The 23,982-nt window shown below is 41.3% G+C and overlaps 2 long non-coding RNA genes and 1 gene segment (V, D, J or C); 2 read left to right on the top strand and 1 right to left on the bottom strand.

Moving 5' to 3' along the window:
• Window positions 1-3,696: 3,696 nt before the first annotated feature.
• Window positions 3,697-9,805, top strand: LOC123647786. The gene is made up of 3 exons (XR_006738334.1): window positions 3,697-3,812; window positions 5,373-5,431; window positions 9,742-9,805. It is a non-coding gene; the product is annotated as an uncharacterized LOC123647786 (long non-coding RNA).
• Window positions 9,411-12,446, bottom strand: LOC123647785. Its single transcript, XR_006738333.1, has 4 exons — window positions 12,296-12,446; window positions 11,814-11,918; window positions 11,074-11,244; window positions 9,411-10,436 (listed from the first exon to the last, which is right to left on the bottom strand). It is a non-coding gene; the product is annotated as an uncharacterized LOC123647785 (long non-coding RNA).
• Window positions 12,447-22,048: 9,602 nt separating this feature from the next.
• Window positions 22,049-23,035, top strand: LOC123647021. The segment is given in 2 exon segments: window positions 22,049-22,417; window positions 22,527-23,035. Coding segments are annotated over 2 exon segments (552 nt in total).
• Window positions 23,036-23,982: the final 947 nt, after the last annotated feature.

Raw genomic sequence — 23,982 nt, 5'->3', positions numbered from 1 at the left:
ACAAATTTGAGGTGGACAGGATACCTGAAGCTTCCACGGCTATCCTCACCATTCACAACGTAGGGAAACAAGACTCAGCCACCTACTATTGTGCCTCCTGGGAGTTGCACAGTGTCACACAGTTAGAGCTATCTCATTCAACAAATGTTCGTTGGTTAATTCGTTGTTATGAATTGAGAAACCACAGTTACCACCAGTGTGCTTTTATAGTCTTCAAGGTAGGTGTTCATGTGCTGACCCTATGTGGAGTTGTCAAATTCTATGTTTTATTCAAGAGGAGGCTTTGCATAAGTATACGAGGGCTGTCTGGAAAGTATCCAGCCTTGTAATATCTTCTTGTTATACTCACAATGGCTGGATACTTTCTGGACAGTTCTTGTATAGAAGTGATAAGCCTCATCGTTTCAGGAATCTGCTGTCTCTCCAACAGTTTTTCTAGATCACCCGTGTTTATTCATCTGGGTCAACCTCCCCTACTCAGTGTATTTTTTTCTGCCAAGATATATACACATTTGTGTGTGTGTGTGTGTGTGTGTGTGATTCTTTCGTACTAGTTGATTTGCATTCCATTAGCTATCTTGATTTCCCTATCTCCCTTAATTTAAAAATCGGTGTTAGAATAGAGGGGATTCATTTTCCTAGAGGCTAAAACGTAACAAACACAGCATGATCTAACCACAAGTAGGGCAGGGTGCAATGACTAATATATCACATGCATGCCTTGGAGTGGTGATGTTTGATTTTGCACAGAACTTATAAACACTTCTAACTGAGTCCATGTCCAGGTCTACTTTGGATTGACGTTTGAGGAACAGTTCATTTTCTGGCTTAAGATTCCATTCATCGAACAATAGTTTTTGATAGACTGCTCCGAGCCAGGCATTACGCACAGCAGAAATAACAAGGCGCCTGCGCTCTTCTGTTGGGACACTTTCTTCTACTGGGTTGCCATAGGCCACTAAAATGACAGTCCTCAATTTAAATACATCTCGTGGTTATAAATCACTTGTGGATTTTGGTTACATCTAGCTCAAGTCATGGTTTACAATTTGTTGTTGTTGCTGCTTTAATTTTTTTTTTTTGCCATGAAACTCTTTCTTGAATTATGATCTTACATATATAAAACAGTAAAAGCAGATTTCCGCTGGTAAAGAGTTGAGGGACGAATGATTCTTAGTCTCATCTTCTCAAATAGTTCTTATACTTTGGTCCTTCAACAGCTCCATGACTGTCTGGCTGTGCATGGGACGTACACAGTGGTCAAGACCCGGGCCTCTCGCATCTGACCGGGCTTTAGCACAGAGGAGCCCTGTGGCAAGGCCTTGAGCTTCTCTGGCTCTGTCTTCTCACCTGTGGAGCAAAGGTCCTGCGGTTATCTCACGGGTGGTTGTGAGAGCTCCTGGAATGATATGTGTAAAGGGTTTGGCCCAGTGCTTGGCATATTGTGACAGCCCAGTAAGTATTATCTGATAAAAAACAAAACTGGACAAAGCAAACAAAGTAACAACTAGCACACATACATATACAGCCATGAGTCGCTTAACAATAGGGATATGTTCTGGGCTGTTTTGTCGTACGAACATCACACAGTGTACTTACACAAATCTAGACGAAATGGCCTGCTACACACCTAGGCTCTGTGGTATAGCCTGTTGCTCCTAAGCTACAAAGCTGTACAGCATGTGACTGTATTGAATACTGTAAGCAATTGTGACATCATGACAAGTACTTGTTCATCTAAATATATCTAAACATAGAAAAAGTAAAGTAAAATACGACATGAAAAATACATAATGGTACACCTATGTAGGGCAGCTCCATTATAATCTTACAGGACCACTGTCTTTGACTGAAACGTTGTGTGGTGTGATTGTATATACAGGAACACACACACACACACACACACACACACGCACACACACACATACACACAGAGCTTTGTATATCCAGGGCTTATCATCGTATCTATCATAGGGTGTCTATTATAGTTAATAGATAGAATAGTTAAATATGAAGAAACTCTCACTTTAGGGTTCATCCCAAATTAATTTAAACTAAGTTTTCAATCATGGCGCTATGGGACCTCAGACTGACGCACAGCTGGAGAGGACACTGGCCTTGCGCGTGGTATAAACAACTGTTATGGGGGAAAACTAGCCCATATTTGGGGTCATTTGCTCCTCATGCCCTTCTCCTTTTGGCTAAGGTGAGCTTCACCAGGTGAAGGTGAAGCCTAAGGTGGCCATACCAAAGGCAAACCAGCCAGAGGCAAACCCGCTCTGTCCCAAGCAAACAGTTGCCAATTGAATGGTTGTTTAAATTTGTGATTCATAGACACACTGAAAGCATCTTATTAGAATGTAGTAGGGGCTCAATTAATATCTATTGAATTGAGATTGATATTTTGATTATTACTGAAGTACTCACATTACCTAATGTGTCAGGGTTTTTGCACAGATGGATGCCCTAAATATTCTGATAATTTTGGCTCAACTTATTTTCTTTTTCTTTTATACTTGAGATGGGTGAGACACAATGACTCTGAGCAAAAGAACCAATGCTACATTAGCTAATGAAAGCTGAATGAGATCTAAGAAAATCTGCAAAAGTGATATTTTCATATAACATACCATCTATTGCCCAACTCCCCACTCATACTAGTACTGTGGGAAAAGTAATGTCTGCTACTTAGGAGGCATCTTATAAGCATCACAATGCTAGAAATTGCTAGACCCAGCTGGAAAGCCCTGTTAACTGTTTTGTCTTAAGTGCTTTTGTTTTCAGTCCTGTGAATGGTTCTGCAGAGGCAGCCTGGGGCAGAGAAAAGGGTACAGACTTCGGAGAGGCTGTCTCTAGTCATTGAGATCATGAATGTTTTTTCCTATGTCATTTCTGTACTTGCTAAGTTGTCTAATAGAAAACACTTATTACTTTTGAATTTTATTTTAAAATTTACTCTTAAAAAGAATTCACATGCTTTATAATACTAAAAATATCTCTGCGTATTATTGAGCACTAAGAGACAACAGATAACGTTTGCTGGTTAGAAAGACCTGTTTGATCACTTTTTCTTTCTTCTTCTCTAAAAACTTTCACTACCTTTAAAAAACAAAATCTTGTTTTTTTTTTTTCTCCTGATTTTTACTGATCCAGTATGCTAAATTAAAGAAAATGTTAATGCTTTGGGTGCTCAAGGTAGCTTACGGGGCTTGTATGTCTTCCTTGGCACTAGCATTTCCAAGGCTATGGATCCAAATCTTGGGGAAAAACAGAAAGAAATTCTTTCCACGGGTTAATTGATGTAGAAGAGAATGGCTTCTCCTATGTCCACCTCTCGGATCCTGGGCATCAACCTCTGGCTATGGAGTAGATGACAATATTTTATATATTGGCCACTGGGGAGGATGCAGCCAACTGAAGGCCACCTGTCAGGGAGGGAACCCTGATCTCATTCTCCTCCTATTTCCCAGCCTCCTGCTGATGCTTCCATTGGCTTCCCCCAAACAGCACCTGGAGAATAAGGAAGACCATTAATATAAACCAGAGCAGTCAGAGTTTTAAGTCAGAGTGAACTGGAGAATGGACTTGGAGCAGCAAAGGAAGAAATCAAACAGATAGTGAAATAAGTGGGTTACCTTTGACTCAAAATAAGTTAAGATGAGCTAGGGAGTGAGAAGACTGTTTTATCAAGTTTGTTCCATTTCACTGTCCACAAAACCACCAAGATCCCATCTCCAACAGAACAGGATGTGTGACTGTTCCCTCAGTAACAAAACAGTGAACTTGACAAGTCTTGAGAGACCATCACAAAAGTATGTGCTTTTCTAATCAATTTCTTAATAGGACCACGTTGATTATTCATAAGGCTTTTGTTCTTAGGGTAAGTGAAGGATTCTCAGGTATTTGACTCGTTAAATAAATCACCAGCACATAAGTAAAATAAGTAACATAAAAGTGATTACATTTGGATAATGATTATAGTGCTTTATGATTGTACTGCTTGATGAACAAATCTTATGATTAATACAATTTTGTGTTCTTCATGTTCTTTAAGACAATAAATGAGTGTAGAGTAGTGAACAAGCCCAACTCTCACTGAATGTTTGAGAATAGAGAAGTAATCTATCCCCCCGGTTGTTATAATTGATCTTTCTCTTTTACAGATCCTTAATCCACTTTCTTGATATTTTTGAATCAAGTAACAATTTCAATCACATGCTGATAGTTAGTATTCTCCTGTAGTCCTGTTTTTTTTTTTTTTTACTTTTTATTTACTTATAAATTAAAGTTATAGAGTGATTGTCAAAAAAACATATATTCATAAAGTAGCAGAATTAGAATTTCCAGCTCATGAGTCAGGAGACTTCTGTGACTTTCCTTTTTTTCTTTGCTTAGCCAAAGAAAAACAAAAAATTAATTGCTTTATGAGTACAGAGTTGGATATCTGGAGTATTCTCTCGAGAAGCTCACTTCTATATGAATGTAAACAATGTAATAAGTGTTCTGACATGAGTATAATAAAATAGCTTTTGTTCACTGAGTACTTTTTATGTACTAACCATTTTATACCGTATACTTCAATTCATTTAATCCTAATAAAATACTGGGAGATAGCTATTTTTATTATTATCATCATCTCAGTTTATTGATATTTTATAGGTATGAATTTGGGACTTTGATAAATTAGTGACATGATAGTAAGTGGGAAGGCTGTGATTTGAATCTAGGTGTATATGATTATAAAACCTATTGCCTTGATCCCAGAGTGATGAGCAAAACAAAACAAAACAAAAATTTTTTAATGGAGACATTTTGACAGAAAATAGAGGTTTTTACCATTCATTTTATAATTAGGTTTGTTTGTTTGTTTGTTTTTACCTGCAGCATTAGACTGCATTCCCCAAGGCCACATGAAGTTATTTAAATTAATGCTTACAGGGTTTACTTAGAGACAATCTGCAGAGAGTTTTCTGCAGAGAATTTTATCATGCAATCATTTTTTTTCTGACTTCTATGCCTTTTTTTAAAAAAAAAAAAAAGAAGTCAAACACTTTTTTAATAAACACTGTGTTTACTGAGCAACAGAAAGGCATCAAGAGGAAACACAAAGATATGCCCCTCAATTATCTCCTTTGCTGCTGTACTCCCCCACTCTCAGTCTGCTGGGGAGCACAGAAATATTATCCAAACATGGATGGAAAAGAGAACATAGGAATAGACACAACTGCAGCCTGGCCTTAGATGGCCACATCACGCTCTGCTTCCTATGTGGTTGCCCAGGGAGGCCCTGGTATGGGCTGAGGGCCAAGTTGGTGTCGGTCCTGAATTTTACATGGCTTTTCTGACTTAGATATTATCATCCTCCTTTTTAGATGAGGAACCTGGGATTCAGAGAGACTCTGTAACATCCAGAATCATGCAGGCATCACAAGTAAGTAGCAGAGAAGGGATCTAAAACCGTGTATGACTATTATTAAAACCCACCCTTCTCCTACCACACCACACTGGCCCAGCAAGAAGTGGAATAAAAGACAAAGGGGAGAAGAGGCGGGTGAGGCTTCCGTGCATTTTCATGAGGATAAAGATCATGTGCCCATAGTGTACCCAAGTACACTTATGGAATTCTTCTGCCTGGAGATGCTATTGATGCCATTTGACTCTTTAATGAAAAGAGTTGAAACAGAAAGAAATCCAATTACTCGAAGAAACATAATTAAGCAATCAAAATAGCCTGAATATTCTTAGTAAGTACTGGTAGGAATAGTACTATGCTATTCACTATGTCCCGCAAAGGAAATGAAGAATTAAACTTAAAATTTTTTGCTTTCCTGGCATATATAGTTGTTCTGAGAAGGCAGAAAATAGTGGACCACTGGGTAAGATTCATGGATCAGAAGAATCAAAGAAAAGTATGGCCAAATAAGAAAAGGAGAAAGTTCACTTTTGTCACACGCAGCCTGGTTAAAAGAGTAAGAAGGATTAATTAAATTCCTTTTGTCATCAAGTTGTCTAATACTGAAAGGACATATCTTGGGAAAATAGCATCCCAAATTTACAAATACTTTGCTATTTATAGATCTTTATTATTTTTTGACTCAAACGTTTCAATTAACTAATTTTCACCACCTCCTTGGGTACAGAAAAAATGTGGTATTTTCAGCCAGCTCCCTCCTTGCCCATGTTTGCTGCAAGGTGGGGTGTGGGAGACCTCTCTGGGGAAAGACGATGGGTGTGGCTGCCCCAGGACTTTGGCCGTGAGGCTCTAGCTCATAGAACCTCCACTGGGAGGGCAATGGCCTCAAGATGGGCGACTCTTCTGTCTGGAGATACATTCAAGTCAAGGAACTAAGACCACATAAAGAGCATACCCCAAATCCAAAATTAGGCCTCCCAACAGTGACACTGTGCTCAGCCTGCTTCAACAAGGAGGCAGAGTAGAGAGGAAGGAGGTGAGGGCTATGGAAGCCACTGAGCTCCTGCATTGTGCCAGGTGTTGTCCTATGCATGTATTTAGACGAATGCTGGAAGATAGACGTTTCTAATTGATTTTCATAGTTGAGGGCACTAAGTGTCAGACAACAACAAATCAAGCCAACAGCAGGCAGAACTGGAATTAAAAGAAAGATGGAATGATTTCATATTCTCTTCTATAGCACACTATGTGGACTTGGTATTAAAGAAACAGGCTTGAGTTCCAGCTCTACCATTCGCCAACTGAGAGGCCTTATACTAATATTACACCCTCATACACTCCGGGACTCTCTTTCTGTCTCAACATATTGTTGCTTGGATAAAATAATCCAATGCATGTAAAAATGTTTTGGAAATTGTAAACACCACATCAAAGTAAGGAATTATATTAATAGTTATTTTTCACATCTTTCATTCATTCCAATAAGATCTCTAATATGATTTATCTCCTAATGATACCCAGTATTTATGGAGCTCCCACTGTAGGGACTGTATCCTGCTTGATTCAGTGAGTGGGTTTAACAGCCTTCCTTCTGTAGTAAAACGAAATTTAGCATGGGATATATGTCAGCGAGAAAGAGATGCAGGCAAAGAAGATGAAATGATATTGCTCAAGAGTGAGGAGAAATTGACATGCTGGATGTTTAGTGGGAGTTTCATTTTTTCCCAATCCTGGCTGAGACTCAAAGCTCAGGAAAATAGTAGTAAGTGTGTCTGCATCCTAAAGAAAGGGACTAAACCAGGGATTCTCAGCTGGGGGCAATCTCCCCTCCAGGGCACATTGGCAATGTCTGAGGACATTTTTGGTTGTTACAACAGAGTAGGAGTGCAACTGGCACCTAGTGAATATAGGCCAGAGATGCCGCTACACATCCTGCAACACACAGGACAACCCCTACATGACAACGAAATATCCAGCCGACAATGTCAATAATGCAGAGATTGAGAGACCCTGGGCTACCTATGTTTTCCACAGACTTGCTAAAAGGTGGACAAAATTGATAACTCTAATCTTTGGCCCTGAGCTATCCCCCCCGTATATAAGAAGAGCCTTGAGAATCCCTGGGGACTCTAATTCTGCAAAGACTTTGTCTAAAAAGGCACTGCTGGGAAAGCCCTGGCAGCCCCCTCCTCTCCCAATGAGGAGGTGAGGAGGCTGCTCTTCCCCCTCCTCACCAAAAGGGACTCCCCAGGCACTGGAGCCGCCCTGGGTCCGGAGCAGAGCCCTGCATGGGGGCTCATGTAAATGTTTGACCTGTGTCATGAGGGTTTGACTGTCACCTGGAAAAGCTGACAGGTGGCTTTGGGTCATAGCAGACTTGGTAACTTGGACCAACTCTCCCTGAAATCATTTAACTAATCTTGGTGAAATAATAATAATAATAATAGGAGTCTCCCTAAAAGTTTCTAAGAGCCAAAAAGATAACAAGGTATGAATAAGTGTTACCTTGGCACATGGACTGATTTTCTTGGTGCCATATAGATGTGGGTAAAGCGCCCATGTGTTCCTAACCAATTAGCAACCTCAGAAATGACTGATCTGGGTGCAGGGCCCTGAGACATCCGATTTCTTTGCTAACTAACAATCTAGGAGGCTCCCCTCCTCCTGCCTGGCACCTGCAACTCCAGGCCCTGTATCTCTTCAGCCTTCTTCTGGGGCACACAGCCTGGGGAGGAGGGAGCTATGGCTACAAATAAATTCTTTCTCTTTACTTTGGGAATGTGAACTTGTTCCCCTATTTCTCAGATTGGTTGAGGTCTTTTAAAAAATGAATATTTTATTTCTCGATAATTTTGGCTATGTTGGAAATGTCATTCTTTACATTCCAGTTGAAACTGGATAAATACAATTGAAGCAAGTAAAAATATTTCAGTAGCAGGAAGGAAGCATATGTTTTCACTGCAGGCTATCCAGATATAACTTTTCATCATACACACTCAAGTACTGACAAACACCAAACTCATTTTCAAGGTCAGTTACAGGCAAATAACTGCGACATGAGATATATAAAATTCTGTCTGCTTGTCTTTGGTCATTAATATAAAATTCACAGCAAAAGAAGAAGACGTGATAATCTAATATAGTGTTCCCTGGGAACTTATCAGGTCAACAGAGCCAAGATAATGAGCACATGCCCCTTTATCGTATCTGTGACCACATCCTTCCCAAGGTGGAGCAGCCTCATCCAGCCCTCAGCCTGGCTAGGCCTCAGCCTCCGCCTGCAGCATTTCCTGTCTTCAGAGGAAATTGAAAAGGGAGTCAGATGACTATCATTTGCACCCCTACAGATGCCAGTAACTGTGCCCCTAAATGTCTGGTTTGACATCATTTCCTATTGACTTAGTTTCCTATTTAGAGAGTAGTATACTGAAATGGCCCAATTATTTCAGAGAGAAGGCAAAGTCCGTTATTTCATTTCCTAGAGCTTTCCAGTCATGGCAAAATGCTCAGGGTGAAGGTGCCGGCAAGGAACAAGATGGAATTCATACTCATTCAGCTCCTATTGGCTGCCAGAGAATGTAATAGCTGTTCCCTATGTTCAGAATCTCAGACGATCATCATAAAAACCCTGAAAATAAACCTACTTGTGGAAGAAAGAACTGATGCTTAGAGAGGGACAGTGATCTGTCTAAACAAATAGTCCATGCTGTTCGATTGCACCATTGCTCCACTCTGAATGCCCTTAGTGTTTATTGACTTCATAGGAATATACTATGGCATTTGTGGGCAAATATGGACAGAAAAGCAGCAGTAGCTCAAGATGTCACAGCTAAAGGGTCACCTTGGGCACACATCTGGAAGAGTTCCCTTCCCGGACAATCTACCTTGGGACCCTTTTCCCTATGGGAGGCTGGAAAAGGCTAAGAAAACTGAGTATCTTCTTTGTTCTTGTGATCTTACTTTAGCAGAAAATATGGATGAGATACTCAGACAGGGATCAAAACCCAAAGCCTAGATGTGAGTAAACAATCAAAATGTGTAATGAGGATAATGTTTTGGAAATATGTAGCCAGCATATTTTTATTCTCCCACATGAACCTTGTTACCTGTAGCCCTTTTTTTTAAAAAAAAAAAAGAAAAGAAAACAAAAAACCTAAACTAAACCATGAGATTGTTATCCACTTAATGAGATAATAGCTTTGCTCAGAACAAACTCACTTTTTGAGTTAACTGTGAGATAGTGGGCTTATAAATTAGGTTAAGTATATTTAAAAGGGGGGGGGGAGTTTCTAAAGTTCTTTCTAAAGTTCTGACTCTCCTATTCATAGGTCAAAAGGCCAGGCTGGCAAACAAAGAACACAGAGTTGCACTAGCTGTGCTAGATACGGAAGACTCGGGGTATGATGGCAGTGAAGTTGGTGTCCGCCCAGAGAGAAGGGTAGGCCTTCGGGCTAGGGGGTGTTGTGAGATGGTGGGGAAACTCAGAGGGGCAGAGAATTAAGCGAAGGTATTTTCTAGTTCCCTTGACTCTGAGGGCCCTATTTCAGAAAGGAAGACGCTCCAACAGAAACCCAAGATAAACAGAGGGAGCATCTGAGAGCATCCAGCTGACGACGAACCTCTTCCCCCCTGTGGCCATGGGAGAACTTCGTCGACAGTGGAAGGCCTTTGCAAAGATGAGCCCAAACCAGCGCTAGTGTTCTGCACAGGTTGTGCACACAGGAGATCCAGACGACTCTCGGGGTCTTTAAGAGGGTACAGAGGTGCTGAGGGGATGAGGGGGACACAGAGCCTGGGATTTGGATGAGAAGCTGCAGGGTGGGAGCTTTGCATCCCAAGGGCGTGGTGTGGGGTCCGTAGTGGTAAGTTCAGTCTGGTCATTGCACTGGCTCATTCAGAGGAAGAGTCCAAATCCCGGAGACCAGCAACACAAAGAGCTGGAAGTTGTCGAGGATGCAGAGGGCAGCAGGAAGACGGCTATAGAGACTAACTCCCACACTGTTCCCCGTGTAGTGATGCCATCCTGGGGACGAGAAGGAAGAAGAGGGAGAAATGCAGAAAAGCGTAAGAATGTACCACAATGAAAGAGACTGCTCCAATCTGGTGGAAACTACTTTAAATTGGTAATTGGTAAGTTTATTGCCTTCGAGCGGTATCAGAATGAGGATGAGATGAGACGTATCTGTTCTATACAAAAATGACCCCTCTCTTCCCCATTGCGTTGCAGTGTGTGCATGTTCCACCACTGCGCCTGCCCGGTGGCACCCAGGTGAGGGGCACGAGTGTGGACCAAACTCCCATCCCACTCCCACCGCTGTGCACTCTGGAGCTGGGCTGTGTCGGCCTGGAGAAAGGGCGCCTTTGCCTACTTTGTCTGGGCTGTGCCTTTTGTCACTTAGTAAAAAGGACCCTTGTGTGCTGTGGGGGGCCCATTTAGGAGGTGACAAGTGATAGAGGCACAGGGACAAGTTACAGGGTTTTAAATAAATTAAATTCATGAAGCATCCTAACATTAAGGAAAGACAAAACTATTCTACAGAAAAATAGTTATCAAAGAACAAATGAAAATGGTATCATTTGGTTACAGTAACCAGACTTCAAATCCCAGAGCCCTGAGAAAAATTGACGGTCACAAAAAATGCAATGAATGAAAATGTCACCTGCATAGGAGACCCGCGGTGCAGCCAGGGAGCACGGACTCTGGAGTCGGGGCTGGAGGCGACGTGAGCACCTGCAGCTTCGTCTTCCGAGGAGCAGAGATGGCAGAGCCACTGCAGCCAGTGCTGTGAGCATTCGCTGAGGTAACTAATCCAGAAGGCAGAGCGTCACTCCTGCAGTAGAGAAAGGACTCAGTAAGTACTCATTATCAGTATCTCCAGTTAAGTTTTACTTTTGTTTGTATCCCCTGTGTCCCAAATGACTGGGACAATTAATCAAGAAAAACCTTCCTTCGGAGACATGTTCCAATATTGCTGTCTGCACTAGGTTTACTTATTTCTGCCTTTACCTCCACCTCTGCCTCTCCCTCTGCCTCTCCCTCTGCCTCTGTTTCTATCTCCCTGTTGCCTGTCTATCTAATTGTCCATAACTGAAGTAGTGGGTTTGCTGTCACAGCCTGACATTATCCGGACAACTCAGAAACCTCAGGAATGGCAGGGACAGAAGCCCCTGCCTGGCCCAGCTGTGTCCTTTCCTGACACCAGCAGTCACACAGGCCTGACACCGACCTGAGGCCTCCAGCTTGTCCTTGGGGCAAAGCCTGGTAGACCTAGTGGCCAGTTACAAGTGGTCATCTGTCCTTTTCTCTGGCCTAGTCAGTTTGGTCTTCCCTTTGTTCAGATTATGTGAGAACCTAAAAAAAGTTAATTTACTGCTTCCTGTTGATATGACAGGTACTCACTGAAAACTCTGTGTTATTCTCCTTCCACCTCCAATCTCTCTCGTCCTCTCTCCCCATCCCCAAGTTGGGCGATCAAAATGGCACCATCAGGAATATCTACATGCACTGTAGAAAAGAAGGATGAGATATTCATGCACAGTACTCAACACTGCATCTGCTACCTCAGTCCTATACTGGGACCGACAAAAACCAGTCAGGCTGTGGGGTATCTGATAAGTGTCTGATCCATTAAAACAGCTGCTCAATGGCAGTTAGGTGAGAACAAAATATTGGAAGCATTGAGAGATTCTGTCACTTGCCCTGCAATGCTGTGTATACAGTCCACAGAATAAAATAGAGGAAGCCATGTACAATTGGGTTCATAGTATTAGAGGAGCCAAGAATCCCTCTTCAGTTCTGGACTCAAATTCTTCCCACATAAGCAGCTTCATCCCTGCCTCCCAGCCTCAGCCTGGGCCCCACCCTGTGTTCCTGAAAGGCACCTCAGTCCTAGAAGCGACAGGAAAGGGAGGCAGACAGCCACCGGCTGTGCCCACGTGATGCCAGCTTCATGCTCCAAATTCCAGTTGTCCCGATTTCCTCCTGATCAGGGTTGGTTTCTGTCTGAGAATTGTAGAGAACAGTCAGAGTGAATCAGGGACCATCATTCCTCGTCCCGAGATTTCCAGGAAGTATAGATAACGTGCACTGAGTAATAAGGGAATTGCAACGAAGGGTGGACGATTCTTGTCATGACCACGTTAGTCTGAGTTCCAGGTGTTGCACCAAATGAATCAAGAAGAATGTAAGTGCTGCTAGAATACAACTATCACATAATGAGGAACCTCCGTTTCTGGCTTCGGTGACATTCCCAGACCTACCTGCGTGATGCCTTGCCTGTAGTGGATCCCTGCCAAATGTTTGCTGGGATAAATGAATCTTTGGAATCATCTCTGAGAAAGCACATATAGAGCATTTCCCATAATAAATCCTGGAACATGCATCGGAGAGCCTTAAAAGGAAGAGAATATATGTATGGAAGGAATAAAGTGTCTTGTTAAGAACATGGGTTCTAGAGTCAGATCCTCTGATACAAATTACTGTTCTGCCACTTACTCCTGTCAGAACAAAACGCACACTTGAACAAAATGCCTGCTCTGTCAAAGCCTCAATTTTCCCGTCTGCAAAATGGGAACCAGAATAAGAACTTCGTAGATAATGGACAAAAGTGTCTGTAGCAATGTCTGCCACATACAATATCCTCAATTAATGTGAGCTATTAATATTATGGAGAAGTATATAAAATAAAAACTAAAATACTTGGCAGTGTTTACAAATAGGTAAAAGATAAAATCTGTGTTTGTTCACTTCTTTTATTTGAAATAATTAATAAAGAAAAATTATGTTTCTGAGGTGGTCATTTGTCTTTCTTTTTGCCTTCTAGCATCCCTGTCCTATGTTTGGGGAAATTCCCACCTAATTCATCTTGAAGGAAGAATGAATTCAACTCCCTCTATGAAAAAGAAAAATGCCTGATGCATTTCCTCAGGCTTTCTTCCAGGTAGTCAGGTAGATAGTGTGGGCTCCAGCAATCAGACACACTCCCCACAATGGCCTCCCCTGCACACACACACACACACACACACACACGCACACATGGCTGCTAGAGCTGCAGAGTCTGGAAGGAACTGGCAGCAACAATGGCACAAGGGACCTAGGGAGTCCTAGCGTGGCTGTGGCTGCCCTAGCAGTGGCAGAACCCAGGGCCCCAAGCCAAGCTAACGCCCACAGCCTAGCTCGGGCTACATACAGTACCTGGCACCCCTCCTCCTCCTCCCCATTCCCAGGACTCACCCCTGTGCAGGGAAGACACACTGGCCTTCTGGTCTACTGCCCTGTACCGCCTCGACACTCAACTCCCCAGTGTTGAGCACCTCAGAAATGCTATTTATGAAAAAAAAGGGAAAATAGGGCAGCCACCGCAGGAGGAAACTCCAGCCATCTGAGCCAGCTGCTTTCTCCTCTTTCACCTCTGGGGGACCCAAGCCAGTCTGAGTTCACACTTGTCCCACACGACACGTGACAGAGCTGGACATAAGTGTCAGGGACAACCACTGTCCAGGGTTAAAAGAGCTTTGACACACCCAGAGATCTCAGAGGAAACCATATGGACATCACAAAATGGAAGTGAAGAAGCTTAGCTGAAGAGAGGATGGAGGGAAAGGGAAGCTCTCTAATGTGGGAAAGTGATATATAATAACATTTGACTGGTTTCTCTTGACTTTACCAGGTTACTGCTTCAAAATGGTCACCAAAGCATTTTAACCATGAAAGCTGGGGTGGGGTGGGGGGCAGAATTAAACGGTTGGAAGTAGGAGAAAATCAAATTTCAAAATTGGAGTAGCAGAAGTAATAATAATATCTAATAATTACTGAAAATTAATATATATTAGGAACGTACTAGGTATGTTTAATTTTTCATCTGCAGAAACTTTGTATATAAGTGTTACTATTGCATCCATTTTAAGATGGGGAGTATGAAGCACAAAGAGATTAAGAAGTTTCCACAGGGTCAGGCAGCTCCTAGATAACAAAGACAGACAGTTAGTAGCTGCAGACATTAAAAATGCTTCTGGGACATGGGAAGTGGCTCAGAATGTAAGGTGAACTAAAAGAATAAAAACACAAAACCCTATACATATAAAAATAGTTATAGTCCATGAAATCACATTAATAGCCATGTATCTACAAAGAAGAGTCTAGAAGTTAACTTACCGTAATGATAATAGTGGTGGGTCTTAGTAGTGTGCTCATGGTTGTTTTTATTTTTATCTTTACCCTGTTTCTCTGAGTTTCTTTTATGAGCGTCTTTACCAGCATGTTCTACCTGTGAGCTGTGTGACCTTCAGTGAGCCACCTGACTCCCTTGTGCCTCGTTACCCTCATCTATAAAATGAAAGCTACAAGCACATATATGATGTGATTGTCCTGAAGATTAAAAAGTAATAAGCATTTAAGAAAAAAACGCTTACAAGTAGAAAATTCTCATTAAATATGTGCTATTATAAAAGTTAATGTGTATTAAACATGCATTATTTAAAAATATTATGCTGAGAAAAAAAGGTATTGATAAAATAGCTCCTAGGCAAGTAGAAACCCTTTCTATTTCCATAGAAATGAAGGCACCTCTATGGCACACTCACATTTATGCAAAGAGCTACTGAGGCGAACACCCCATCTGCAGATACTCAGGGCAGGCAGTGCTGAGTCTGTAGCCAGCGCTAAAGGGCCCAAGGAACCCACCACTTCCTTCCCTCTCTTCAGTTCAGGCCACACCCTCTTGACCCAGACCTGAGGTGTACAGTCACCAGGACCCCATTTTCCTGCTTTCTCTCTGAGGATACAGCCTGGTGGACAGGATGCCACTCCTGGAAGCCTTCACCTTCTTCTCTTTCTGGGCTCGTGAGTCACTCTCCAACCATGTCAGTCTAGATGAGTGACCAAAGTAATTCCTCAATGTTTCCTTCCTACATTCTCAGATGTTCACTGGAAATTCTCCTCTTTTACTTACAGTTGGACTTGGATTATCAAAAGTGGAGCAGTCCCATATATCCATTTCCACAGAAGTAATGAAAAATATTAACATACATTGCAAGATATCGACTGTATATTTCGAAACTGAGGTTGTTCACTGGTACCAGCAGAAACCGAATCAGGCTTTGAAGCATCTGATCCAAGTGAGCTCTACAAAAGCCTCAGTTCAAGTTTCCTCGGCAGGGAGGAAGAACAACGTTGTGGCGAAAAAGTATCCTCAAAATTCCACTTCAATCCTTACCATCAATTCCGTACAGAAAGAAGATACGGCCATTTACTACTGCGCTGGGTGGTACCCACAGTGCTAGACCTGTTGAGACTGCCCACACAAGATCCCCTCCTGGGCTCTGTGGCCACCACATCCTTCCCAACAGTGGCAACCACAACCAGCTCCCCAGCTGGGCTCCCAGCCTCAGGCTCGCCTTCTCTGTGGCTCTTGCTGGGCTTTCCAGGAAGCTATCGCTGATTATGCTTACATGTTAGTTCCCAACTGACCGGATGAATTATGCTTCAGAATCTTCATTGGATGCTATTTCCCTCTGAGTTATAGTCCTGTCTGGGGACTGAGAGGACATCCAGAGACATCCAGTGATTAGCAAGGTGCAGGCTGACAGAGGGAATCATTGAGTGGCATCCTTGACACATATAGTCAAGACAAGACAAACTCTCTGCACTGTAACTATCACTGCTTCATTTTAGAGCTAAAGAAATTAAAGCTTAGAGAATTGGAGCATAAGGATCAGCCAATGATAAGGGGTCACAATTCTTGAACTGGTCTGTGAGGCCACCCTAAATAGTTTAAAGATTCTTTTTTATTATTCTTCCTTTCTTTCTCTTTAGAGACAGGGTCATGCTCTGTCACCCAGGCCGGAGTTGTGCAGGAGTGCTGTGGTACGATCATCACTCACTGCAACCTTTAACTCCTGGGCTCATCCTTCCAAGTAGCTGGGACTACAGATATGTGCCACCACATCTGACTAACTTTTCTTATTTATTATTATTATTATTACATTTTGTAAAGACGAGGTCTCACTATGTTGCCCAGGCTGGTTTTGAACTCTGGATCTCAAGTGATTCTTACACCTTGGTTTCCAAAAGTGCTGGGATTATAGGCATGAGCCACCATCCTTGGCTGAATTGCAATCTTTTAAGTGAATGCTAGGATAGCTGGGATAAATTAGGGATGAGGCAAGTGCCCTTCTTCCAGGAGGTGGGGGGAAGTGGATTCTGTGAGCACGATGTCATGAGAATAGAGCTCTGAACCACTGGGACCATTAGATAAACCCACCATATCGAAACAACCTTTGGTTTTGCCTACGAAAAAGAGAGAGGACCTGCCAACACAAGAAGAGCCAACATTGTGTGTGGGGTGTGTATGTGTGTGCACATGTGTATAAATTCTCTATAGGTTCTTAATTCTTTGCATATATTAGCTCCACACTACCTGTCACGTAAGGACTACTCTGTGATTCTCATCATGCATATCTGACTCATAAACTAAGTGGTTCAGGCAGCTGTTCAAGTCATACAGCTGGGATGTGGTAGGACCACTCAGGGACCCAGGTAACCTGACTCCTCTTCAGTATTACATTAAACTGTTTCTTAATCACAGGAGAATAAAAGGAGCAACACCTTGTTCTATCCCCATAGAGGAGACGGAACTATCATGGAACATTAACTAACACAAATTATTACTGTACGCTGAAACACGTGCCCAGGATTTGAATGATTATGCGTCTTCACAAAATCAGTAAAACACCAGTAAATTACCAATTGACTTTTCAGCATAAAACAATATAAACTCCTTATTTTCTAGGTCTAATAATAGTGTTTGCAGTAGGCTTCTGGAAGAATGTAGATATCTCTTTGTTCAGTTGCCAACTTAATTAAACATTCCAAAAATAATATCAACATAGTCATTCTCTCTATGCCCTATTTCATGGATCCATAATCTATTGTTTAATTTTGAGATGTATTGGAAGGAAAAAAGGAGGAATTCACAAGCTAGGCAGACATTAGAGATGGAATTAGACATCAGCCCTTCTTCTCCTGCCTCTGGTGGTTTCGTATTTCTTTGTTTCACACCCTGATCTACACTCTTTGTAACCAGACTTTTTAAATGGGAGAACCATTGTCCTAGTAAGGCTAAACATAACGTGTCTGGTCTACTGTATTTTTTATACAAGCAAATTAGAAATCAGCACAAATTAAAACACAACAAACGTGAGAAGATGAGCCTTTTCTAAGAGTAATGCATGGAAAATGTGGATTAATCTTCTCAAAATATCTTTGCTAAGTTCTTTGCATGGATTTTCTCATGTAATGCACTGAAGAACAATGTATCTTAGTAACAAGGTGTCTCCAGAGAAACAGATCTCAGGACATAAAAGTTATATCAGCTTTTTTCAATATGAGCCCTAGAAAAAATAGTGACAAAGTCAGCAAGGAAAGGAAAGAGGCAAATAATTTGTGTTGCATTCAAATGATATAATATATGAAGTCTTAAAAATGATCTTTTTGAAGATTTATTAATCAAAGTGAAAATATTTAAAATCAAATATCAAAAAACACATAAAGTATAAATACCCATACATTAACTCTCAAATATGTAAATGTCTAAATGAAGAAACAAAAAGACATATTGGAGTTTTAAGGTAGCTTTTTGTCATGTTAGGGTGGATGGGTTATTCTTCTTTATAGTTTCACTAATGTCACACATTTTCAAAAAAAAGGATTATAATAATTTTTTAATTAAAATCTTATTTAACAAAGTAATATTCTCTTTTTAGTAATAATGAAAATATAACTTGAAAACAGCAGAAAGCATTTTTATATGCCAGTATTATTATCTATACTTAATGTTCATTATCATTCTTATGTGATAACATAACTTTCTTACATTTCTGAAAGGTGTTTAGGCAATTACGGATGTATAAACTGAGACACAATGATTTTAAATAACTCAGTTGATGCTAGATGAGGGAAATAGTCTAGGAGGGTGCTTACTGTTACAGGCCATTAATAGTGATAGTCACATGAGCTTTTGAAGGACCTGATATATTTCCAAATATAAAGTGCACAGAGTATTAACAGTTAAAGGACAGAATATGAAACTGTAAATGTAAAGTCCATTTAAAATTTTTTTTAAATTGTGTAATGATGCAAAAATATTATTATCTATAAATATGTAGAGAAAATGCTTAAAAGTACATGACAATGGCTTTGATTTTCATCATTTCTTAACATGTTTACTCAAGTTTTCTTAAGTGAGCATCTGTTATTTATCCAAGCTCCCACACTTACCAGCTTTGTGATTTAGGGTAAGTCACCTTTGCCACGCTGTTCTTGTCTGTCAGAGGGAGACAATAATACCACTGACTGTCAAGAGTGGTGAGAAATGGAAATGAAATAATACCAAGAAAACATTTAGAACAATATTGCCAAGTCCTCAATAGATATGAGGTATAATGTTGATTGTAAAGACTTATTACAACATGTAAAGATGAACATTATCTAAAATTACTCCTCTCTGTGATATAGTATTCCTGAGATAGTCCCAAAGTCCAGGGTGAGTAGAAGCTGGTCTCACAAATTGCTGTGTCTGCTAGTCCTTCTAGCAATTTCAGTCAAGTCTCCTCTTGAGGGGCACCCAGATTATAATCAAAATTTGGTTTCTCTGAGTTGTAATCTGCATGGTGACATCCCAATTAATTATAAAACAAAATACTCCATTGTATATCTCAAATAGAAATGTCCATGGGTTGTAAAATGAACTATGAATAATGTCAATGTAAAACTTCAGTTTGCCTTTTTTTTTTAATTGTAAAATATTGTCCGTATTCCATACTCGCCAGTCCTGAATCCCAAACAAATTAACAGAGGGATCAATTTTTATGTTGGATACAGAATCCATACACTGATATCTCTGGAGCAACTTAGTTATGGTCTGAAAATCAAGGAGGGAACAGGTAACTTGGAAACAGAATTAAGTCAGTTTCAGAACTGCCTCCACCTGTCCCACAGACACGTTCCTGTCCAGATCATGAACGCTATGCCCCAGTCAGCTCAGCACTCATGGGAACTGCTCAGCTCTGCAGCAAGCCATGAAGTCCCCAGAGGACCACCCGACCCCCCACTTCCTCCTCTCACACCATGTCATGCCTTGTCCTCCAGCCACTGACCTGGGTCCTCCAGCAACCAGGAACCTCACTTTCTCGCCTTCTCCTGGGGACACGGTTCGGCACGCAGGAGGATGTCACAGCTTAGGAGCATTCATATTTTTCTCCCTCTGAGCTTGTAAATTGCTCCTCAATTATTTCAACATAGATCAGAGATGAAAGAGATTTTTTTTCTAATTTCCTCTTTCTATATCATATGTTGTGGGAATTTCCCTTTTTTGTTTGCAGATGGGCTTGAAAGTTAAATTTGAAGCAACCGAAAATATTAATTTCAGGAACAGATAAGAAAGCCCGCATACCGTGTATGACGTCTGCTGAAGACTTTGTAAATATAAATATACGCTGGTATGGGCAGAAATCAAATCAAATTATGGAACATCTGACATATGTCTCTTCAATAAAAACCCTAGCTAGAGTCTGCTTAGGTGAGAAAAACAATAAACTTGCAGCAAGAAAAAGTTTTCAAATGTTGATTTCATTCCTTTCCATAAACTTGATGGAAAAAGTAGTAAGTGGATGTGGCCATTTACGACTGTGCTCCTTGGGACCCATAGCACTAGAGGTGCCAAAATGTCCCACACAACAGTCTCTCTTGGATCTCTGCCCAACCACATCCTTCCCACAGGAGCAAACTCAACGAACTTCTAGCTGGGCTCCCGGCCTCAGCATTTTCTCTGAAGCACTTCCTGAGCTTTCCAGGAAGCCGTCTTGGGTCAATCCTCATGCAGTAGGCTCTACTTTAAGCAGGGAGCATTCCTGGTCATACGGTTCCCAAATCTTCATTTAGTACCACTTCCTAATGAATTAAGGTTTTGTCTGGAAACAAGCGGACATAGGCTCAGCGCCCGTTCACATCACCACCCAGAGATGTCCACTAACTGAATGGCTCAGGCTGGGGGAGGGAACAATTGTGTACCAGAAATCCCACATATAATATTACATACCCCCTGCAATAGAACTATTATTTGCCCACTTTACAGATAAAGAAATTAAAGCTGAGAAAGTTAAAGTGATTGGTCCAAGACAAGAAGATCATGGTTTTTTTTACTTTTTTTGGTTAACTGAATCATGAGACCACCATGAAAATTTATAGATCACACAGTTTTATAACAAACAGAATCTTTGAAGTAAATTTAGGGCAGAGCAAGTGTCTTTTTGAGGGGTGTGGGGGATAAAAATGGTTTCTCACTTTAAATTCAGGGGTGTGGCAGCGTGATGTCATCAGAACAGAACCCTGGGGCATCAGGGCTGTTAAATAAATCCAGCATATTGTGGATAATCTTGGTTTTGCCTGTGAAAGAGCAAATGGACCAAGAGAAGAGCAGCTAATAATTTTGTGTATGAGAGAGTTCTCTATTAGTGTTCTCAATTCTTTGCCTATATTAGCTCCTTTCACCCTCACAATCTCCGAGGTCTGTTCTGTTATTATCAGGAAGTGCATTTGACTCATGAGGTAAGTGAGATACTACCTGTTTCTGTCACTTGTCCAGGTCACACACCTGGTTCCTGGCAGAGTAGGGTTGGACTCGGGTAATCTGGCTTCAGAATTTGTACCCTTCCATCATAGGAGGATAAAAGAAATGCTGTATATTGTTCATAGAGAAGAAAAAACTAACCTTTGTGGAACATTTCTTGATGCAAGTATTATTAGTGGTATTAAAGAAATACCAATAAATTATCAATTTGTTTTTTGAAATATGAAGTAATAAAAATTCTATTGTTTTATGATGCCACCTCTGAAATAATTGCAAAAGAAATAAAGAATACCCTTTAATCCATCTGTTTTTGTTATTGTAGGGCACACTGGGCATCCCGTGGAAGAATATAGATATCACCTTGCACTTGTGCCATACATGTTGTCTTATTTATTTGACAATTTCCAATATGTTCACCCTCATAATTCCCTCTTTAAAGACCCAGGGAGGCCATTGAAAGAAATAAAGAGGGTCCCAGGAAAGGCTGACCCTGGATGGAATCAGACACTGTCACATCATCTGTCAGCCTTTCTCCTCCTGCCTTTGATGCACTGTATATTTTGTGATTCACATCCTATCTATATAATTCCTGACCATCATATTCCCTCAGTGTGAGCCATGGTTGATTTCTTGAGCCTACATAAGGCCTTACTGGTTACCTAAAGTTTTAATACAAGCTAACATAGATAGCAAGACCTGAGGAAAACACCAAGAATCTGAGAGCACAGGCCCTTTTCAGATGAGAATGCATAGATGAGTTTGTGGAAAGACTCGAGCCACCTTCTTCCCATTGTTGTCCCATCTAGTGCTCAAAGAGCCTCATATTCACAGGGAGACGCCCTGTGTTCAGATCTTTAGTGGAGAGCTCTCTATCAGCCTTTTAGGCGTCAGACCAAACGGTGAGTAACAGAGAAAGAAACACCTGATTCCTATTCCTATCCTGAATCAACAGAAATTACAGAAAGATAGTCACAGGGACAGAACACAGCAGGTATGTTTTAATATTTCCAAGGCAATATTTCTACAGTATGGAATCACAGGGGAATGCGTCAGTGGGTAAGAGAACCATCCTTGCCCCACCCCAGATGTACACATTCATACCAGAGATTTCCTTCCAGATAGTTAACCAATCTGCCCTGCACTCATGGGGTGCAGGAAACCCCAGAACTTCTCATAACTATCACAGTTCATGAAGAATCCAAGAGAACCACCTGACCCACCACTTACTCTGAGACACCAGGACAGTCCCACCCTGCCGCCACAGACTTGAGACCTCCAGCTAACAGGATCCCCACTTTCTCACCTTCTGCCTGGAGAGCCAGACTGGCAGACAGGATGCCACTGCTGAAAGCAGTTATCTTCTCCTCCTTCTGGGCTTGTGAGTAGCTCCCCTGTCATTTCAGTCCCCAAGAGGCACTGAAGTCATTCTTTATTGCTGCCTCTTCACAAATCATTTGTTCATGGGAATTTCTCTTCTTTGTTTGCAGTTGGACTTGGGAAGTTGGAGCAACCTAAAATATCTGTTTCTGCAGCAACAGATAAGAGTGCTTACATATCTTGTAAAGCAGCCATCCAAGGCTTTGACGGTCTACCCATACACTGGTACCGGCAGAAACCAAACCAAGGTTTAGAACACATAAAATATGTCACCTCGACAACCTCTTCTCGAGATAGGAAGTCCAGCAAAATTGAGGCAAGTAAAGATTCTCAAACTTCCACTTCAACCTTGACGATAAATTCCTTAAAGAAAGAAGATGAGGCCATATACTACTGTGCCTACTGGATGGGTACACACAGTGTTAGGGTTGTCAAGATAACCTACACAAGAACCATCTCCAGGTCTGTGCCCACCCACATCCTTCTCAGTATGGGCAACCACAGCACCCAGCCTGAGCCTGCCTGCCTTGCAGCACTTCCGCAATTGTGCAGGAAGACATCTTGGATTACACTCTCTCGGTGTGCCCCACATGATATCATCAATTATGGCCCAAATTAAGGACAATTTGACATTATTTCCTACTCCATTAGACTATCTCGGAACTCTGAAAATACAGTGTGGATCGCTTAGAGCAAAATCCATCTGTCTGTTTATTCACTGTACAGACACTGTACAGAGATTTCCAGTAACTAAATGGTTCAGAACGAAGGCAGGAAGTGGTATACATCAGGAGAGGGGTGTACTTATTACATAGATATTTCTTGTTATCATTTTCCCATTTTGCTCATGAGCATTGGAGGTCTTCAAAGTTAGAATGATCTGCCAAATGTAATAATTGCATGCCTTTTATTAGCATCCTGAGGCCATCCTGAAGAAATCTAGGAACACTAGATCTGTAAGTTAACAATTAGCTATTTGGGGTATATGAGAGACCAAAGCATAAATCCTATGTCCTAGGGGAGGCAGATGCAGCTCACTCCACACTCAGGCTCAATGCTGGGACAAAACAAGCCCTGTTCCATTGGAACAGAGCCCCTGAGCACAGTAGGTGATCTCCGCATGGTGAATACGCTGCTTTGAAGACCTCTCTAGGGGTTCTGCAAAGAAAAACAAAAATCCTGAGTACAACAGAATCAGATGGTTAGGAAGAAAGATAATACATGCTCTCTGCATCTATAGAGGAAATAACTATAATATCCATCACAAATATTAATAAATAAAAGAAAAATAATTATTGACAATTATTTTGTGTTTATTCTGTATTTAATAGTTAGGTGGTTGGGAACTTTCCAAGAATGGTGAAAAAAAATGTAAAATGTAAAACTGTAAAATCTCCTCTCCTTGTAGTTCACTTTCAAACAAGATGGAAATTAATGAGGAAAAATCCTTACTTTAGAAAGTTTTCCTCATATTGGTACCTCTAGTAATATGGATATCTCATCAGTAATTGCCACACATGCAGTTTACCTACATGCCCTGATATAACTGTAACACATTCGTTCTCC

The sequence above is a fragment of the Lemur catta genome, chromosome 11, assembly GCF_020740605.2.
Source record: "Lemur catta isolate mLemCat1 chromosome 11, mLemCat1.pri, whole genome shotgun sequence".
Classification (NCBI taxonomy): Eukaryota; Metazoa; Chordata; class Mammalia; order Primates; family Lemuridae; genus Lemur; species Lemur catta.
The sequence above is the reverse complement of the archived record's forward strand: the minus strand, read 5'-3'. Positions and strand labels throughout refer to the sequence as shown.